Source organism: Sminthopsis crassicaudata, chromosome 6, assembly GCF_048593235.1.
Source record: "Sminthopsis crassicaudata isolate SCR6 chromosome 6, ASM4859323v1, whole genome shotgun sequence".
NCBI classification, from domain to species: domain Eukaryota; kingdom Metazoa; phylum Chordata; class Mammalia; order Dasyuromorphia; family Dasyuridae; genus Sminthopsis; species Sminthopsis crassicaudata.
In genome coordinates this window covers 204,923,748-204,941,676 of record NC_133622.1, presented here as the reverse complement: position 1 = coordinate 204,941,676, position 17,929 = coordinate 204,923,748, and the positions used below count along the sequence as shown (strand labels likewise).

Here is a 17,929-nt window from a genome sequence, read left to right as displayed (position 1 = left end):
ACTCCTACACACTATTCATCTCATTGCTTTAGAGTCACAAAAATACTTCAGGTATTAAAGTATGTTGTGTATGTGTATATATTTACATATCCGTGAGCCTTGGAAATAAACATGTACCCACAATCCAAAGAATTCAGGCTAGACCTAAAGAAAGCAGTCCATGAAGGCAAAATAATGTCACTATTCTAAACATACTTTTTTAAAAATCATTTTTGGTTTGGTTTGGTTTCTGTGAGAATCTGTTATTTGTAAGGAGACATCTAGCAGATAGATAGCTGTGTCCTTAGACCCTTGGGACAAAAAGAGGAGGAAAAAGATTTTTTTTTTCCTGATAAAGTTCTTTGAAAACCCTTTGCAAATGGGGCAAGCCAATAGATAGCTTGCTGGCCTTGTGAGTCAGGAGGACCCAAGTTTAAATCTGGCCTCAAACAGCCATGTTTCTTTGGACAAGTGACTTGACCCCAATTGCCTTACCAAAAAAACCATAAAAACCCTTTGCGAAGCTAGTGTGTTTTATGTATTCAGGGATATGCATGTTCTCTTCTCCTTCATCCAGGGCTCAGAGCCAATCCTGCCTTTGTTGTGCTGTTATTCTCTGGCAGTCACCAGGAATCCTCCCTAAAAGAGAAATGTCCTCCATCAGCAGTAGGTTCCTTCTCTTGAGTTAAATTCCCCCTCACTTGGGGAGTCCCCAAGAAATTTTTAGTCTGAGGTCTTAAGGAAAATTGTCTCCAAGTAGCCACCTATTAGTTGAGACAGACTTGGGACACCAGGTATTACACAGAGCAGAGAGCCAGAGCAGAGGCACCTGCTGACCCCCTTTCCCTGCCTCCCTGGGGCCCTTTTGCTTCCCTGGAGCTTCATCCACATAACAGACGAGAAGCAAGGCAGGCAAGTGAGATGCCAAAAGCAGTACATTCTCATCAGTGGGCCCCATCAGTGATAGAGGTTGCGGACAAGAGGTTTTCCCATTGAAGTCCAGCCCTAATGTGTCTAAGAAAGAGCCTAACTTCATCAATATGATTCAGCTGCCATAGGCCCCAGCAGAGTATCACTTGTTCTCTTGGAAAGGAGCCCCATCACTTAGACTATCCTCAGTGGCAGCTGCCGAGCCCACTGCCCAATGTCAGTCTCACTATTCATCCCAGACAGTTACACTTCAACACATGAAGCCCTCTCCATCGGCAGCACTCCCAGGAGAAGAATGGCATTCCTCCCAAACATGCCCTGCTGCCCTTCTGTGAATGTGGCAGCCTGCAGAGTGCCCTGTAGGGCCCAACACCAGGCTGACATTCGTACACAACTTGGGAAACAGGATGTTGAAGTTAAATTTGAATTTTTTTTTTTTTTTTTAGCTCCAAAGAGACCAAAATAAAACACTTATCCTAGAAAACTACCTATGACCTTATTAGTAGTTTTCATCTAAGAGTAGTAAATGAGTCCTTGTAAAATGATGGTGGAGACGTTTTAAAATTAAAATATCTCCTGGCAGATGGGATTGGGAGGCTTCTAGGACAAAGTACTCAATCTTAAAGTTGAAACTAATTTCCAATTGTGAAATAACATTCTAAATAGGACATCCATCAGTTCAGTATTTCTCTGTAATAATTTTAGTGAATGGTGATTTGTATAGGATCATAGATCAAAAATTGTAAGGAGCTATCTAGATGAGGAAAAACTGAGTACAGAGGCAGGAGGTGACTTGTCTGCCAGCTCACACAGGTAATTAAGTCTCGTAAATGGGGTAATCCAAAGAATCCCTTAGCACAAAATGAAACAAAATGTTTCAGATGGAATGAGTATCTTTAAAAGGCAACTTCCTTTGTTAAATGTTTTATAACCTACAATGGGGGATCCAGGACTGAAAGATAGATCCTTCACTAGCCACACCCTACCTATTAGCTGGCATTTAGCTGCCACATAGGACAGAGAGAACAAGCCAAGACAGGAGACCAGAAGATCAAGGTTCACATGGCCAAGGGCATTAGGCAGGTGACTTCACCCCGATGGACCTTGGCTTCCACTTTCATAAAATAATAATAATATGTGCACATCTTATTGTGAGAATGTGAGCTATCATTATTGTTATTATTTTCTTCTCCCTAAATGTGCATTGCAGGAGCAGTGTAATTTTTTATGAAATATTTTATGATACAACACTCTCCCCAGCTTGAAGAGGTGCAATATTATATCCTACCTTAGAATTAACCTAAGGGTGCTTTGGACATTCTGGGCTAACGCTCCCAGATTATTGGTGTAGCACAACCATCTAAAGGATTCCTTCCTATTATATCACCTTCTCCCTCTAATTGACCCATTTTAAACTTCTAACAGATTAAACCTAGCCAACTGAAAATAGACTTAAAGACTAGATAAGTTATGAACTCAGCTAATATTTCAGTTTTCTTCCATATCCTTAAGGCAGTTAGATAGTCCAATAAATAAAGGGCTGGGCCTGCAATCAAGAAGACCTGAGTTCAGATCTGTCTTCAGACACTTACTGGGCAAGATGCTAGGCAAGTCACGTCACCCTGTTTGCCTCAGTTTCCTCATCTGTAAAATAAGTTGGAAAAGATAAAGACAAACTGTCTGTGTCAAGAAAACCCCAAATGGGATCACACAGAATTAGACACGAGTGAAACAAGAATCTCACATTGAGAGCAGTTTTTCATGTTTGAGTGACACAGGTGACATAGGGAGGAGGGGGTCACCTCAACCCGTACAGGCTTTGGAACACCTTGTATTTGTAGGACTTGAAGGACCTGTACGGCAGTTGGAATCGGCCATACCAGTTCCCATTTCTTCTGAGGCACATCCACATGCTTAGGACTGGGGTTTGAGACAGAATGCTAATAATATTGTTGACGTTCATGAAATAGTATCAGCATTGCTACGCAGTTTGCAGAATTTCTTCTGAATAACTTTTGACATTTTTGTTCACAGGGTTTCAAATTAGAATTTACTTTAAACTGTGAGTTTGTTCCTGTTGAATTCAATGACATCCGGCAAGTGAAAGCCAGCTTTAAAAAGCTGATGAGGGCTTGCGTCCCCAGCTCTATTCCTACTGATTCTGAAGTGACATTCCTCAAGGCACTTGGAGACTCCGAATGGTTCCCACAGGTAATTAATTGGTGGAAGGGGTTCCTTCTGAATCCCCTCAGATGTCCAAATCCTTTGTGTCTAAGAGGATGAGGATCAGCATTAGGAAGGACTGGATCCTGAGCTTCCAGGTAAGCTAGTTAGGTGACATCAATCTTTGAAAACATTCACAGTTTACAAGTTAGTGTTGAGTACCTTTGTGGTAATCCCAAAGAAAAGACAAAATTTGACCAAGAGATGGATGCACCCCTCTTCTAACCCTGTGGCCTAAGTTATATTTCTGTCCTCTTATGCTGCTAAAGAAAAAAGGTTAAAATCATTTTGACAGCAAGAAAATAAGGGAAATCTGAATGAAATCCAATTCAACAAAAATGTATTAAGCCCCTACTATGGGTGAACATTGAAGATATTAGAATAAAAATGATACAATTTATACACTTATTCTTATGAGATATACAATATATACATGTGTGAGAAAGTAGAATGTAATTTGAGGGGAAAGAGGGCTTTAACAACTAGGGAAGATTAAAAAAAGATTGTGGGTACAAAATGGAGGTGAGGAAGAAATACGTTCCAGTCATGAAGGATGGCTTATGCAAGTAACATAAGTAGGAGATGGATTATTAAGTTCTGAAAACGGCTAGTGGTCCAACTCAGCTGGAATATCTAGTGTGTGAAAGGGAAAATTATGGCCTAAGGCTGGAAAAGTAGTCTGGAGTCAGATTGTAAAAACTGTCCCTTTAAATTTTTCTTGAGAAGAAAGGTTTTTGAGAAATGGTGTGGTAAGATCTGTGCTTTGGGAAGATTCTATTGGTGGTTGGGTAGGTTAGAAAGGAGAACATCTGGAAGCAGGGAAACCCAAGAAGGAAGCTCTTAGGAGGATCTAGGTGAGAGGTAATAAGAGCCTGAACTAGAGCAGTGGTCACATGAGTGAAGATTGTGGAGACAGAATCAACAAGAATGGCTTGTCCAATCAGTTGATTGGATAGAATGGAGGACGAGAGGGAAAAATCAAGAATTACAAACTGACTTGACCCCTGGTGAAGCCCTTGATAGGAAGGGAAGACTGCAAAGGGAAAAGTTTTATGTTGGACATGCTGATTTTAAGATACCTGGGGGACATTAAAGTGAAGATGTCCAGCAGGGAGTTGGCTAGCAAGGAGGAATCTGAGTTAAGAAAAGGAATTAGTGATACAGATATGTACGTCTCTATGCACAGATAAACAGGTTTCAGAGGCATCTATGAAAATGTTCATTACAGGCATGATTGTGGCTGAGCTCACCAGAGAACGTAAGAGTAGGAATGGAAGCTATGAGGGGAGGGGAGGGAAGAGAGTTTTCTGAGACACGCATTCTTCTCGGAGAGCCCTGGCTTCTGACTCATGAGTACCATGTGGGGCTGAGGAGGGCTCAGCACAGAGGTGATTGAGCCTGAAAGTCATTGAGTGTGGTGGGTCACAAATTGTGATGTTGGAGAGCAGCCTTGACAGTATGTGATATTCATGTTTCAAGCTGATGAATTAATGAGCTATGAGGGAAAAGAGGCAGTGAAAATAGACTGCTCTTTTCAGGAGATAAGGCACTGAGGGACATCTTGTGGGCGTGGCAGGATCAGATAAAGGTCTTTTGCTTGGTTGGGTTTTTGGAGGCAATAGGGGTTAGGTGACTTGCGCAGGGTCACATAGCTGGTAGATGTTTAAGACCAGTTTTAAACTCCAGTCCCCTTGACTCTAGGACTGATGTCTTATTCACTGCACCCCCTAGCTACCTCTTGTTTGTTTTACCAATAGAAGAGACCTTTAGAGGACATTATGCTCTGCCCCATGCTTGACCACTGGAGTTTACAAACTAACTCCCTTAACAGTTTACAGTTTACTTGGACTGATGTCCACAGCTGCCCTGCATTCTCTACTCCAAGGTTTCTATAAGATCTTCCCCCAGCTTCCCTAGAGTGCTGAACCTGATTCAGTCCTGCTCCTGCCGCCATTCCCAGCCCCCAGCACAGCACCATCACTGTGCCCTACTGCCCAATTCAGTTACCCTCAAATGCCTTCCTGCACACAGTTCCTGCCCCATGGTTTCTCCTCTCCAGCTCAGATTTAGACTAAGTCTCTGTCTGTCCTTCATCAGCCTCTATCTCTTGTGTCCTATGGAATATTCATTTGATTGTAAGAAAACTTCATTCTTTAACATGCATTACAAGCACTGCCTTCATCTCCTGGCTTTAACAGAAACCTGGCCTTGTCCTAATGGCAATACCATCCTTAAAACTAACTCCAGGAGAGGCAGCTCCTGCTCTCCTGCCTCTCAGGGAGGAGAAAAGCAGTCCTCATGCCCCTGGCTCTCCACCACCGGCTCTAGAGCACTAGAATCACTCAACATTCAACTGGTTAGATTTCCCTTAACACATATATCTTTTTCTACCCATACCACTCCTTCATTCCTATTGAGCTTTATTATCACCTCTACTTCCTTGACCATTGAGTTATTCTCCAAGTCTTTAGGCCTTTTCTAGGTTGACTTGGCTTCCTCCTCAACTAAGATCCCTTGGTCCTTTCGGTGATGTTCCCACTAGAATCCCTCATGTATAAGCCAATTCTAACAGTTCAGCATGCCACAAACATTTCTAGCACTTTTTTCCTTCATCTTCTGCCTTTACTCACATTATCTAGATTTTATGTGTCCTTCCACCCTTCTGTATTCATTGAGGTCCCACCTGTTGTACAGGGCCCAGACCAACTGTTGTAGAAAGCTTTCCTTGTTCTTCCTGCTGGAGAGTTGTCCTCCTTTCCTTTGGCCAGCCCTGCTACTTTATTTGTACTTCTTTTATAAAATAATCATGTTCTTTATATTCATATGCAAACACACACCTAGTTTGCTAGGTGTAGTGCCTTGATACATTTGAACACATAATGTTTGTTGAGTAAACAAATGAATGGCTGAATGTATAATAAGTGATAGATTTCCACAAATAAGTCTCTACTTGTGTTAAGTGAGAATATAAGTATGATAGAAGTTTAGAAAAGAGAGAGATGGGAATGAACTTGATTAGTCAGAGATTTCATGGCTAACTGATGGCGCAGTCTCCTTTACATATCAGTTACCCATATCACATCCCTAAGTTTGCATGTGCCCCCCAAGGACCATGATGCCAGTCTTGGCAGAAAGTTGACTTTCCTTATAAGCGTGTTGAATTTATAATGTATACATGCGAGTTTAAATACCTTTTAAGTTGTTGTAAATATGAGATTGAAATATAAAATTGGACATCACCAGCATAAAGGTATAGTTGAAAATGTGAAAAAAGATAAATTCTTTGAGCACAAGAATGTAGAGCAAAAAGGACTGAAAAGAGAGCCTTGTATACACATTTACATTCGGGGCAGGAAAAAAAAGATGAATAACAAAGATGAAGAGAAGGAGTGATCAGAGAGGAAGAAGGAAAACCAGGAGAGAGCAATGTTATGGAAGCTTAAAATAAAAGGGTATTTCCAGAAAGGGGGTAGAGAAGAAAATCAGTACTAGCAAATATTGAAAAGGGCCAAGGATGTTAAAGATAGAGAAAAACCCTTTGCATATGGCAGTAAAATTGTTCTTATTGATGTCAGATTCTATGAGTTAAGACAGGGACATGGAAGGACTATGAAAACAGAAGGTATAGTCCACTCATTAAGAAAAAAGAAATTGTGGTAGGAAAGAGAGAAGGGTGATAATTAATGAATTCAAGGAAAGTCCTAGCACTAGTTTTCTTTTTGTCCAAAACTATGATTTTCATCATTAGATGATATGGATCATAAGCTAAATGAAAGGAAACCAAAATAAGATTCATCTATTCTATGATGTTCAAAAAAGATTTTTTTAGATTACATTATGTCTGACAATTAATTACTTAACTCTTCATTCAAAATACTTTTTGTTGTTCCTAAATAGCCCTTCTCCTGGGCAAGAGAAATAACAAGAGAAAAAAATTCTATCTAAGTTGGAGGAGAACTGATTATGTTCATGTGTAGAGCTGGCCCTTGGAAACTTTAGGAAATAGATTTTCTTTTCAATATCCTCTACCTCTCCCTTCAGAATTCTTTTTTTTCCTGGCTCCTCCTTCCACCTTGGCCCCTTCCCCTTACATATGCACTCAAATATCATATCCAACCAGGCTACCCCAAAATTGGGATATCACCCAAGACCTCTTTCCCAAGCTCTGTGCTTTAACCTTCATATTTATCTTGGCATCCTATTCAACAGTCTCTGGTACCTTCAGTCCCCAGCTCTTTAGAAAAGTTATGTTCCCTCAATACATAACTCCTCAGCAAATCATAGTATGAATAACAAATAACAGATTCGTGGGCTGTATTCAGACGAAATTTAACAGAGAACTCATGGACATGGAGTGCCTAGTCCAAAAGAATTATGGTCATTGCGGCAAGCAAAAGATTAGCTGGCATGTTGGGTAGATAGATGTTCAGGTGTAGGAGGGCATTTTTCCCCATTCTCTGCTTAGAAGTGACAACAGAAAATACTTATATGAATTGATACAAAATGAAGTAAACAGAACCAGGAAAACATTATACACAATAACAGCAATATTGCTTGGTGAAGAATTGTGAATGACTCAGCTATTCTCAATACAGTGACCCCCCAAAAAAAATCCCAAAGGACTAATGATAAAGCACACTGTCTGCCTCCAGATAAAGAACAAATATTGTTTGAAGACAGATTGAAGCATTCTATTTTTCACTTTCTTTTATTCTAGTCTTCTTGTATAAAATAATTAATATGGAAATGTTTTACATGATTGTACATGTGTAGCCTATATTTGATGACTTACCATCTCAGGGAGGAGGGAGGGAAGGGAGAGAGAAATGGAGGAAGGGATAGAATTTAGAACTCAGAGCTTTAAAAATGTTTTTAAATTGTTTTAACATGTAATTGGTAGAAAAATTTTTAAAAAGCAACAACAGCCTTGTTTTTGGGGCCACTCCTACTTATTAGAATATGCACACGTGGACATCCCCTCACTGCACTGCCAAGAAAAAGTGATGAAGGCCTCTAAAATGTTGGATGAAATTCTGTGTCAAATTTATGGGAGGACCGAGGCAAAAGTCATACTGGATGGGCCAGCACAGAGCAATTATAGTCATTGGAGTGAATCTTTAGATCAGTGGGATCATAGATCACAGATCAAGGTTTTTTAAATGTCTCCTTGGCTCTGGCCAGCCCAGGCATATTCACTGTAAAACCTACCTACTGAGCTCAAGTCATCAGTTTATTAAGAGGGCTTTGAGTCAGTTAGCTTAGTATAATCACCAAGAACAAATGGAGAAAGCTTTTGATTACATAATAATTTTCATGATCAACAAAATATTTTCAGCAATACTCAGCTAAAATGATGGGAAGCATTTTTAAAAGCATAATCATCTAGCATGTGCAAGACAGGCTTCTTAAATGCAAAGATCATCTCAAAGCTTGCTTTAAAATTCTAGCAGCAGAGTCCTTGGGGGCATATCCAAACTTAGGGGTGTGCTATGGGTAACTGAACAAGAAGTTGTATGTGGTCAAATTCCCTCATTTGGAAATTTTAAAAGCAGACATTCAAACAAAATGTATTTCATCTTGATTTTGCTGAAATAATGCAGTGTACAGACACTCCTGGGGTCGCGTCCTCCAGATGGCTTAGCCATGTTCATGGCACAATAACATGTCACATTCCAGGTTGACACAAAGTCTGTGTCCACAGTTGCTATTGCCATAGTGCTCTGTTAAATCGCGCTCTCATTGCCATCCATCTCTCAGCTCCACAGGATACTGCTGCTGGCTGTGGTTGTAGCTGAAGTGCTGGAGAGTGGCTCCTCCGTCCTGATTTGTTTGGAAGATGGCTGGGATATCACCACCCAAGTAAACTCCTTGCATGAATTTTATCCTGTTTTTAACTTTGTATTTATGTGTCAGCTTAATTTGTTAATTGTCAAGTAAAGAAATCCTGTTTTGAATATGTTTTTTCCATGCAAATATTCAGGCTGTGGAGTTTCAACACAATTAAACAGCAGCATCTTGAGGGCAAAGAGAGGGCTTCCAAACCCAGAGAGCTGGACTCAAGGACAGCTTCCTCACAGTGTGGCCCGTATGGGCAGAGGAAGTGTGCTCCTCATGGAGTTCCCTCTGCCAGCCAAGTCCCTATCCCTTACTTATTAGTTAAGCCCTGGTAAAAACAAATGATTTTACCATAAGCCAATTTGTTAATAATAGGTGAAGTTATTCAGAAATGGTTCAAATTTTGTGTTTCTTGGAAAAGAACATTGTAGTCAAATTTGATCTTGAGTTTTTACAACTTACTAGAAAAATGAATAAATGAATTTGTTGCAGAGAACTTGATCTGCTAGTGGCAATGATTTCGCAGCTTGTTTATTTTACTTTGTAATAGCCCTTCTGTCACAAGGGCTATTATATTTGTATCTGTCAGATTTGTGGAGCTCAGGAACCTTTTTCAGGCTCGCTGCTAATCCCTGTCCTTTACTGTCCTAGGTGTCCTCCCTCGCCCAGCTGCTCAGTGATCCATTTTATAGGACTCTGGGAGGTTTCCGGATGCTGGTGGAGAAAGAGTGGCTCTCCTTCGGCCATAAATTCAGTCAGAGGAGCAACTTGACCTTCAACTGTCAGGGCAGTGGCTTTGCTCCCATCTTCTTGCAGTTCTTGGACTGTGTGCACCAGGTAACCATGGTACAGCCGAACTTGTTGGGTCTTCAAGGGAAGGGAAAGGAAGAAGAAGGGAAGAAGCACTTGCTATGTGCCAGGTGCTGTGCTAAGCACTTTGCAAGTATTATCTCCTTTGATCCTCACAAGGATCCCATGATAGAGGTGCTATCATTATCCCCATTCTGTAGTTGAGGAAAGGGAGGTGGACAGAGTTTAAGTGACTTGCCTAGGGTCACACAGCTAATAAATATTGAAAGCCGGATTTGAACTCAGATCTTCCTGACTCTAGACCTAGTGCTTTATCCACTGCTGCAAGTAACTGCCTCAATTTATCAACTTAATGAAACTGTTGAACTTGTTTAAGAAAGTTATGAGCTGACAGTGACTAGTCATAATTAAAATGAGCCTCTGACATCTCTGATGTCTCTATCAGTAAGAAAAATGAAAATGTTTCCATGTCACAGAACAGGCACTTGGCCTTCAGAACAAGATTGATTGCCATAAAACTATTTGAACAGGCTTTTAAAAGAAAATGTCTATTGAGTAATTCTAACTGATTGTAAGCAGCATCTGCTACAGTTGGTTACCCCCCTCCCCCCCAAAAAACAAACAATCCATAGGGAACATCCATTTTCTGTCAAAGGAAATCCCAGTCTTCCTGAAAGTAGCTTTTTTTTTTCTTTTTCTTTTTCTTTTTTTTTTTTTTTTTTGCCAGGAGATAAAGATCAGAACTGTTTTCTGTAAAATCATCTTTGTTGAACTCTCAGGGAAACAATGAACATCTTAATCCTCAAGCCCACAATAGTGTCTTACACTGGAAAGAGCCCTAGACTATGATTCAGGAAACCTGGGTTAAGTACAGAACTAGACACTAATAGGCTGTGTGAACTTAAGCAAGTCATTTCCCCTCCTCCTTTTCACTTTTCCTCTTCTGTAAAATAAGTGTTAGTCTAATTTATACACACAAAGAAGTTAGAACTGAAAGGTTCTTTGAAGATCATTTAGACCAACTATCTTATTTTACATGTGTGGAAATTGAGGAGAGGAGATGTTCCTGGCCCAAGGGCCCAGAGGAAATAGATGGCAGCTAGGATTCAGCCCTGAGTCTTCTGATGCAGGATCCAATGCTCTTTTCCACTCTGCTGGGAGAGCTGAATCCAGATATTGCTAAGCATGCAAAGAAAAGGGCTGGTTTAAGAAAGAACTGAAAACTGCAAAATTCTGTAAGCTAAACAATGGAAAATGGCCCAGATTCCAAGCCTGATTCAAAAAACGTGAGACTACGATACAAAAGTAATTGTCACCATATATTCCAACATATTTGTCTCCTAAGTACATTAAGAGACAAGTACATTGAGAACCCTGGATGCCCTTTTAAAATGTTATCAAAAAGGGAGGAGGGGGAAATATGTGGCCAGTGCATTTAAAAGTAATCTGACACACCAAAGGCTAGTTTTTAAAAAATGATAGCATATAAATTACAATGAAATAATCTTTACATCGTATGATATGGAATCCCAGAGGTGTAGACAGCAATCATATTAGGATTTGAGTTTTGAAGATGGATCTGGCCTAATCCCCTTAAAATACAGATAAGGAACTGAAATTCTGAGAAGACCTTGGGTCTGTACCTCCCCCTAAGATCATCTAACTGGTATATAGCAAACCCTCAATCTAGTATTGTGTCTTCTACACTCTGCTCTCTCTTTATGTGTTTTGTCGTTGTTATTTCAGTACTTCAGCACTAAAACACTAATTGATGGATCCCTTTAATGATGCAACTCCCAATTCATCTATACCATATCACCTTGTCTTTTTCTTGTCCACATTCTCCCAAACATCACAGACACGGAATCCACCTTGTTTGCTAAAGGTCTTCTTTAGGGTCTTTTTACTATTATGTGAGTACCAAAGTCTTTTTCTTTCTAATGATTTTTCTTGTTCTGTAGCTAGATCACGCCCTTGTTTCACCAGAGATCTTTGTTGATATCTTTTATGCTACTTCTTACATATAATTTGTCATTTCTGACTTGTTATGGATCATTTATATTTACTACACACATGGGGGAGATTTACAATTTTGATTGGTTAGAAATGGTGATATCCCTTATTCCCAGTTATGTAGCATTATCAGAAAAACACTGGTATTGAAAAAAAGGGTCTCTCAGAAAAACTCAATCCAGTCTGCTTCCTTTCTGCTTTCCAATTCTGTGAACATTATTTGCAGTGTATTTCCAAGCTATGTGTACTCTTAGACCAGTACAGAGAGGTCTCCACCCTCCTTGCAAGTCATAGTCTGAACGACAGGTATCCTTTGTCCGCTTGGTTTTTCATGTGTAGATTGTTACCATTTTTATGAGTATTTGTGAATTTAATTCTTAATGATTTATATATTAAGCCAAGTTAGCAAGCATTAATTAAGCTATTATTTTGTACCAAGCACTATGCTAAGTGCTAGCAATACAAAGAAAGGCAAAAAAAAAAAAAAAAAGCCCTTACCCTAGGGGCTCACATTCTGATGGGGAAAACAGAATATAAGAGGAAGCTGAAAGGTGAAAGAGTTAGGATGGAAAGAATATCTGGGCAGGAGAAGAGCCCGAGAGGAAGGCAGAGACAAGATGGTGGAGTGAAGTCAGGAAGCTGCTTGAGCTTTCCCAGCTCAATCCTCTGAGCAGAGTCTGACAAATGAAACCAGTCTCCAGGTCAAGACAGCCCGAAAAAAGATCAGTCTCCCTGAGGAGAAGGGGTGCTCAGACCAGCTCTGGTCGGTCTAGGGCAGCCAGTGAGAGGATCTTAATCACAGAAGATCGCAGCAGAGGCCCTGGGGCCTGGCCCAGCAGCAGAGCAGAGCAGGAATGCAGCCTCCAGGTCCAACCCAGAAGGCAAACTGCCAGCTTGGAAACGAGGCTGTGGCCTGGGAAGAGCAGGAGGGGCTAGCCACCAATACAAGGGGGCGCTGTGCTCAAAGCCCAGGCTCAGAGCTGCACAAGCAGCTTGGGATGGTGCACCCCTACCCCAGCAGCAGAGCTCAGCCATTAAAGTCACAGAATGGGGGGGAGGGGAAGGAAGAAAATGAGCAAGAAACAGACAAGAACCGTAACCACAGAAAACCACAAAACTTTGTGGTGACAAGGAAGACCAAAACACCCACTCAGGGGAAGATACAGTGTCCACATGGGAAATCTCAAGACAACACGCATTGGTCTCGAGCCCAAAGAGGCTCCATATATAAGCACTCATAGAGAGTTTTAAAAGGCAGATAAGAGAGGAAGAAGAAAATTTGGGAAAAGAAACGACAGATATACAAGAGAGATTCAACAGCTTGGAAAAGAAGGAAAAAAAATTGGCTGAAGAAAATAATTCCTTAAAAAATACAGTTGGCCAATTGCAAAAAAACAAAACAAAACAAAACACACTAAAGAAAACACCACCTTGAAACGTGGAATTAATCAAATGAAAAAAAGATACAAAAGTTAACTGAAGAAAATCACAATGTCCTTAAAAGAATGGGCTTCAGATATGGAAATATCTGTGTCTCCCCAGTTTTAATAATTAACTTAATATGAGAGAGAGTTCTCTCAAGATAAAATCATGAGTTCTATTTTAAGCATGTTGAGTTTGAGATAACAATAGTAATTCAGTTTAAAATATCCAATAAGAAGTTTGTTATGCATAACTAGAGCTCAGGTTCAAGATTGATACTAAATATAATGATCTGTGAATCATGAGCATTAAGATAATTGAAGCCATATGAGCTGATGAAGTCATTAAGAAAGAAATTTAGTTAGAAATACATATAAACTATAAAACTATGATGAGTGAAATAAAGACCCAAATAATTGGAGTAACATTCTGTGTTTGTGAATAGATCGGTTTACTATAATAAAAATGACAATACTCACTAAATTAATTTATATATTTAATGCAAGACTAATAAAAATGCCAAAATTTTTCCTCATTAAACCAAATAAAGTCAAAGTTATATGGAAAAATAAAGGATAAGAATTTCAAAGGACTGATTAAAATGGTCTAACTCAGACAATATAAATATATTACAAAATTTTCATGAATCTATATAGGAGGGTCTGTTCTAGGCCTTGATGCCCAAAATTAGTACAATATATCATCTGCACACAAGAGCATATAGAAAACTTGACTCCCTCTGTGGGCATGATGCTGAATATTCTTGATGAGAGAAGCAAACATCTCTTACCATTCATGTTAAGTAAGGCATAATCCAGAGCTGTTTGGACGCTACAGATGTTTCCCACTATTGGTTCTACTAAGTTAATATAATACTTTATAGTTACTAAGTGCTTTAAATACATTTATTCATTTGTGCCTCATGACAGCCCTAAGGAGCTCACCTTTTAAATATTTTTTTGTTCTCACTTTTCAGATGGCAAAATTGTGACCTAGAGAGACCAGATGACTTGCTCTAAAGCCCATAACTAAGAGATGGCAGTTATATTGATATAGAAAAATCCATATTAAGAGAGTATTTTTGTTAGGTGTGACTGGGATGAAAGACAAGGTTTTTTCATGTATTGCATATTAATGGCTCACCAAACATAAAGAATAGTGATAGCTGCCTTTTCACAGGATTAAAGACTTTTCCGCATAATCTCAAGTCTCATGAAATCCTCTTTTTTTGACTCAGTAACTCCTGTAAGCATAACTTCAGCAAGAGCAAGCAGTGACAGAGTGGGCAGGCCTCCTTAGTCAGAGCATTCAGAATGTGCTTTTGTTGTTTGCTAGCCACCCCCAGAATGTTGTGGGACTTTCAGATGGCTGCGTGTTTTATGTTGGAGTGGAGTGGTGGACACTCAGGAGGACTGTCGGTGACAAGTGTCCAAGGAGGCGTTCCGTCGTCTCCTGTAGGCTGATCTGAGGAGCAGGAAGAGTGCCTCGTTGGGCCCCCTTTCAGATGACCTTCAGGGAGGCGTCACAGTCCTAGGCCGTCTGCTGCCAGAAGTGGCTGTGTGAAAGAAACCATGACCCATGAAACATCTCCCTTTGACTGTTTTCTTCCCCGGTTAACTCTTTGGGACTCACATACGGAAGCCTCAGAGCAATCCAGTGAAGTACTACTTGAGCTTATCCACGAATTCAAATCAAATTACAAAGAAAATACACAAGGCTCTGCCTCCTAAATTAGAACTGCCTCATGGCATAAAAAGCCATTGTTGATGCCAATAGCTCCAGGTGTCAGCTGAATTACAAATGCTAAATCACTGTTTCATAATAGCAACATCTGGCAAGTTTCTCCTCCAAATGACAGTTTGGCTAAAGTGATGTCATTACAGGAAGCTTCGTTTGCTTTCAACAATGGAGCTCAAATCAAAAGAACAATCGCCCAACCACCAAGAGCCAATCAGTACAGTAGCTCACTTTCCAAATATATGCCAGCAAAAGGCCTACCTTATCAGCGAATCTGTTTTCTCTGAGCATATCTCCCTTGGAATTCTGACAGATGCTTCCAGGATAAATCTGGAGAAAGCCATAACGATGGTACATTTTTCATTCTAAACTCTGATGGAACTGACTCACCAGGGTGTCTATAGAAATAGTTACCAAATGCCAGCAGTCTAATTAAGGCCGTTCAAAAAAGTGAGGATGTAATCCGCTCCATTCAAGATTTGATTTCATGAGGTGTCAGCTAAGCTAGAAGATGGGAGTGCAGATTTGGGCTCCTCTGAGAGACTGCCAGATGGGACATAAGGAGTGGAAGCGGAGCGAACACTAATCCTGCGTCTCAGTTTTCAGCCATCAACCTATGCAAACATGGCTAATCCAGACTGAGCTTCCGAACAGAGCACCTTCCTTTACTTGGTCAAAGGAATACAAACTGTAGCAGTTTCATGTCTTCCTGGTCCACATTTGGAGTCCCAGAATGGCCTAGCTTCAAAGAAGCTCTCTAGTACAGTCCCCTGCATGGCCACGGCCCATAGCTGGGAAGATGCACAGCTGCTCAGTATTAGCCTTGGGGTTCAGACCCATGACGTCTAGTTCCAAGTCTGTGGCTCCTTCTACTGGGCCACATTATTCCTCTACACTGAATTGTCATCTTTTCTGAAATGATCTGTAGCTTGAAGTCTGTGCTTGTAATAGCATGATAGATCCCCAGGGTGAGAATTCCATTTTAATTTGATGGGCTTCATTAGTTGTCCATATCTCCATCATCTTGGCCTCTCATTTTAGGAAAGTACTTAATGATATAATAGTCCATCAGAAATGATGTAAAAACACAGTTCCCCCAAATCCACTTTACTATATTTATTAAAGAACTGAGATATTGTTTTCCTTCTGTATTAGGAGACAGTATTGAAATGCTTTCACACTCCAGTTCTGACAATTTTCTTTGAAGCCACATAGAGCCATCTTTGAATTTAACAAAGCCTGGTTCTTGTAAGTGATGAGGTTTAGAATTGGGGTACCTAAATGAAATTAAGGTTTAATTGAGGTCTAGTGGCAGATCGGGGTACAAGTTGTCAAATAGAGCTTCCCTGCAACCCCCTTGGAATCGGCACAAGGATACAGAGTTAAATGAGGTCTAGTAGTGGTGCAGAGTTCCCTGTAAAGGAATTTACAGACCCGAAAATCTAGATTGATAAAAGAGGTTTATTTTGGGGTTTGGAAGTAAAGTTAAAAGGTAAAGGTAGAGATAAAAGGGCACCAGAAATAGGATTCCAGTGGGCAGAGAGTCTTTGGTGCCAGGCATGGTGATGGCATGTTTAGACCCTCTGCCAAGAGAGGGCTCTAGTCTCGCTCTTTTATAATAGAGGGTTTGTGGGTAGAGTCCCAGGTTGGCTCCTGGCTGGGTTTCAGCCAGGGTTAGAATTTGAATTTAATTCAATGGGTTTCAGAACTGAGCCGTCTCCACCCAGATAACAAAGATAAAACTTTTTGTGCTTGGGATGGAGTCCCTTCACTGAGGCAGAGTAGAAGGAGGTTTTCTCCTTTAAGGATTTTTCAGAGTTTTAGGGTTTCCTCTTCATAAGGACATATTTGATTTAGAACAAATGGAGAAAAAGCATTTTGTTTATAGTAAGAATTTCAAAGCCTGATTTCTGATGGCTGTCAGCTACTGGCTTGTTCACACCAGTGAAGTACAGAATATTGGTGTTTCCACCAGCGGGAATCTGCGGGAAACCCACCAGCTAGTTGGGACAATGACTTCCTTCCAAAAAGCAGGTAAATTTTTTCTGAGTGCAATGCCTGTGGCCCCTGGCTAGCCAGGCTCTTTGGAATCCAGGGTAATTGCTGAAGGACCACACAGGACATTGAGCTCGCTGCTGTCCTGGGAATGCAGAAGTACAGGCTCAGACATTAGAGAATCAGATCTGGAGCTTCTGTCTTGGATGCCCAGGCCTGAATATCAGTATGTCTTGGGATTTTGGAATGAGATTCTATGTCTTATGGAGGCAGCCTGTCAACCTGAATGTCAGTGAGGAAAGGAGAACCTAAAGACGATGCTGATTACAGTCATGTGATAAGAACTGCTTGTCAGTTATGCCAAATACTTTGCAGCAGAACAATTTGCATATTATTAAATCATGCCAAGTTAATTTGAGTGAGTTTTATAGGATTAGAACACTAAGTTCTGTTCATGTGTGACCAGTCTTCATAGTTTGTTGCTTCTCAAGCATGTCCATAGTATCAGAATCTGGTCTAATCCAGAGATCATTGTGTACAATCCCTTCTTTTAACAGAGAAAGTTAAGGCCCAGAAAGGTCAAGTGATTTGCATAGAGCAGCTTTGTGGCAGAGCTGGAACCAGATTTCTGGATCTTCTAACTCCCAAATCAAGGATTTTTTTTTCCGTTGATTCTACTAATAATTAATAACTTAACTAACAGGGAGTTACAGCCTTGTTTCTTCAGTCACCTTATCCTGTCTGTGCACATGGGGCATCTGGGCAGCTAAAAAAAATGGTGTCTGACTGTCCAGGTGTGCAGTTAATCTAGGGTTTGATAGGCTAGGGGTCTGACTGCTCTCTTATTGCTGCTTCCTGAACTCCATGTTTTTCCTAGATAAATTATGAGCATTTTAATAGGAATCCAGATAACAAACACACTAAGAACATGTTGAATGCTCCTTTCTTCATTTGGGGAATTAAGATTCAGCTATGTAAATTATGG

The 17,929-nt window shown here is 40.4% G+C and overlaps 1 protein-coding gene across 4 annotated transcripts in view; it reads left to right on the top strand.

The window, feature by feature from the left end:
• SBF2 (SET binding factor 2) overlaps positions 1–17,929 on the top strand; it is a 448,846-nt gene that overhangs the window by 405,415 nt on the left and 25,502 nt on the right. For all 4 annotated transcript variants that reach the window (XM_074273454.1, XM_074273453.1, XM_074273452.1 and 1 more), the window contains 3 exons: positions 2,944–3,120; positions 8,890–8,991; positions 9,619–9,804. In XM_074273454.1, the coding sequence (XP_074129555.1) occupies positions 2,944–3,120; positions 8,890–8,991; positions 9,619–9,804 (465 nt within the window). The remainder of the gene's footprint in view (positions 1–2,943; positions 3,121–8,889; positions 8,992–9,618; positions 9,805–17,929) is intronic.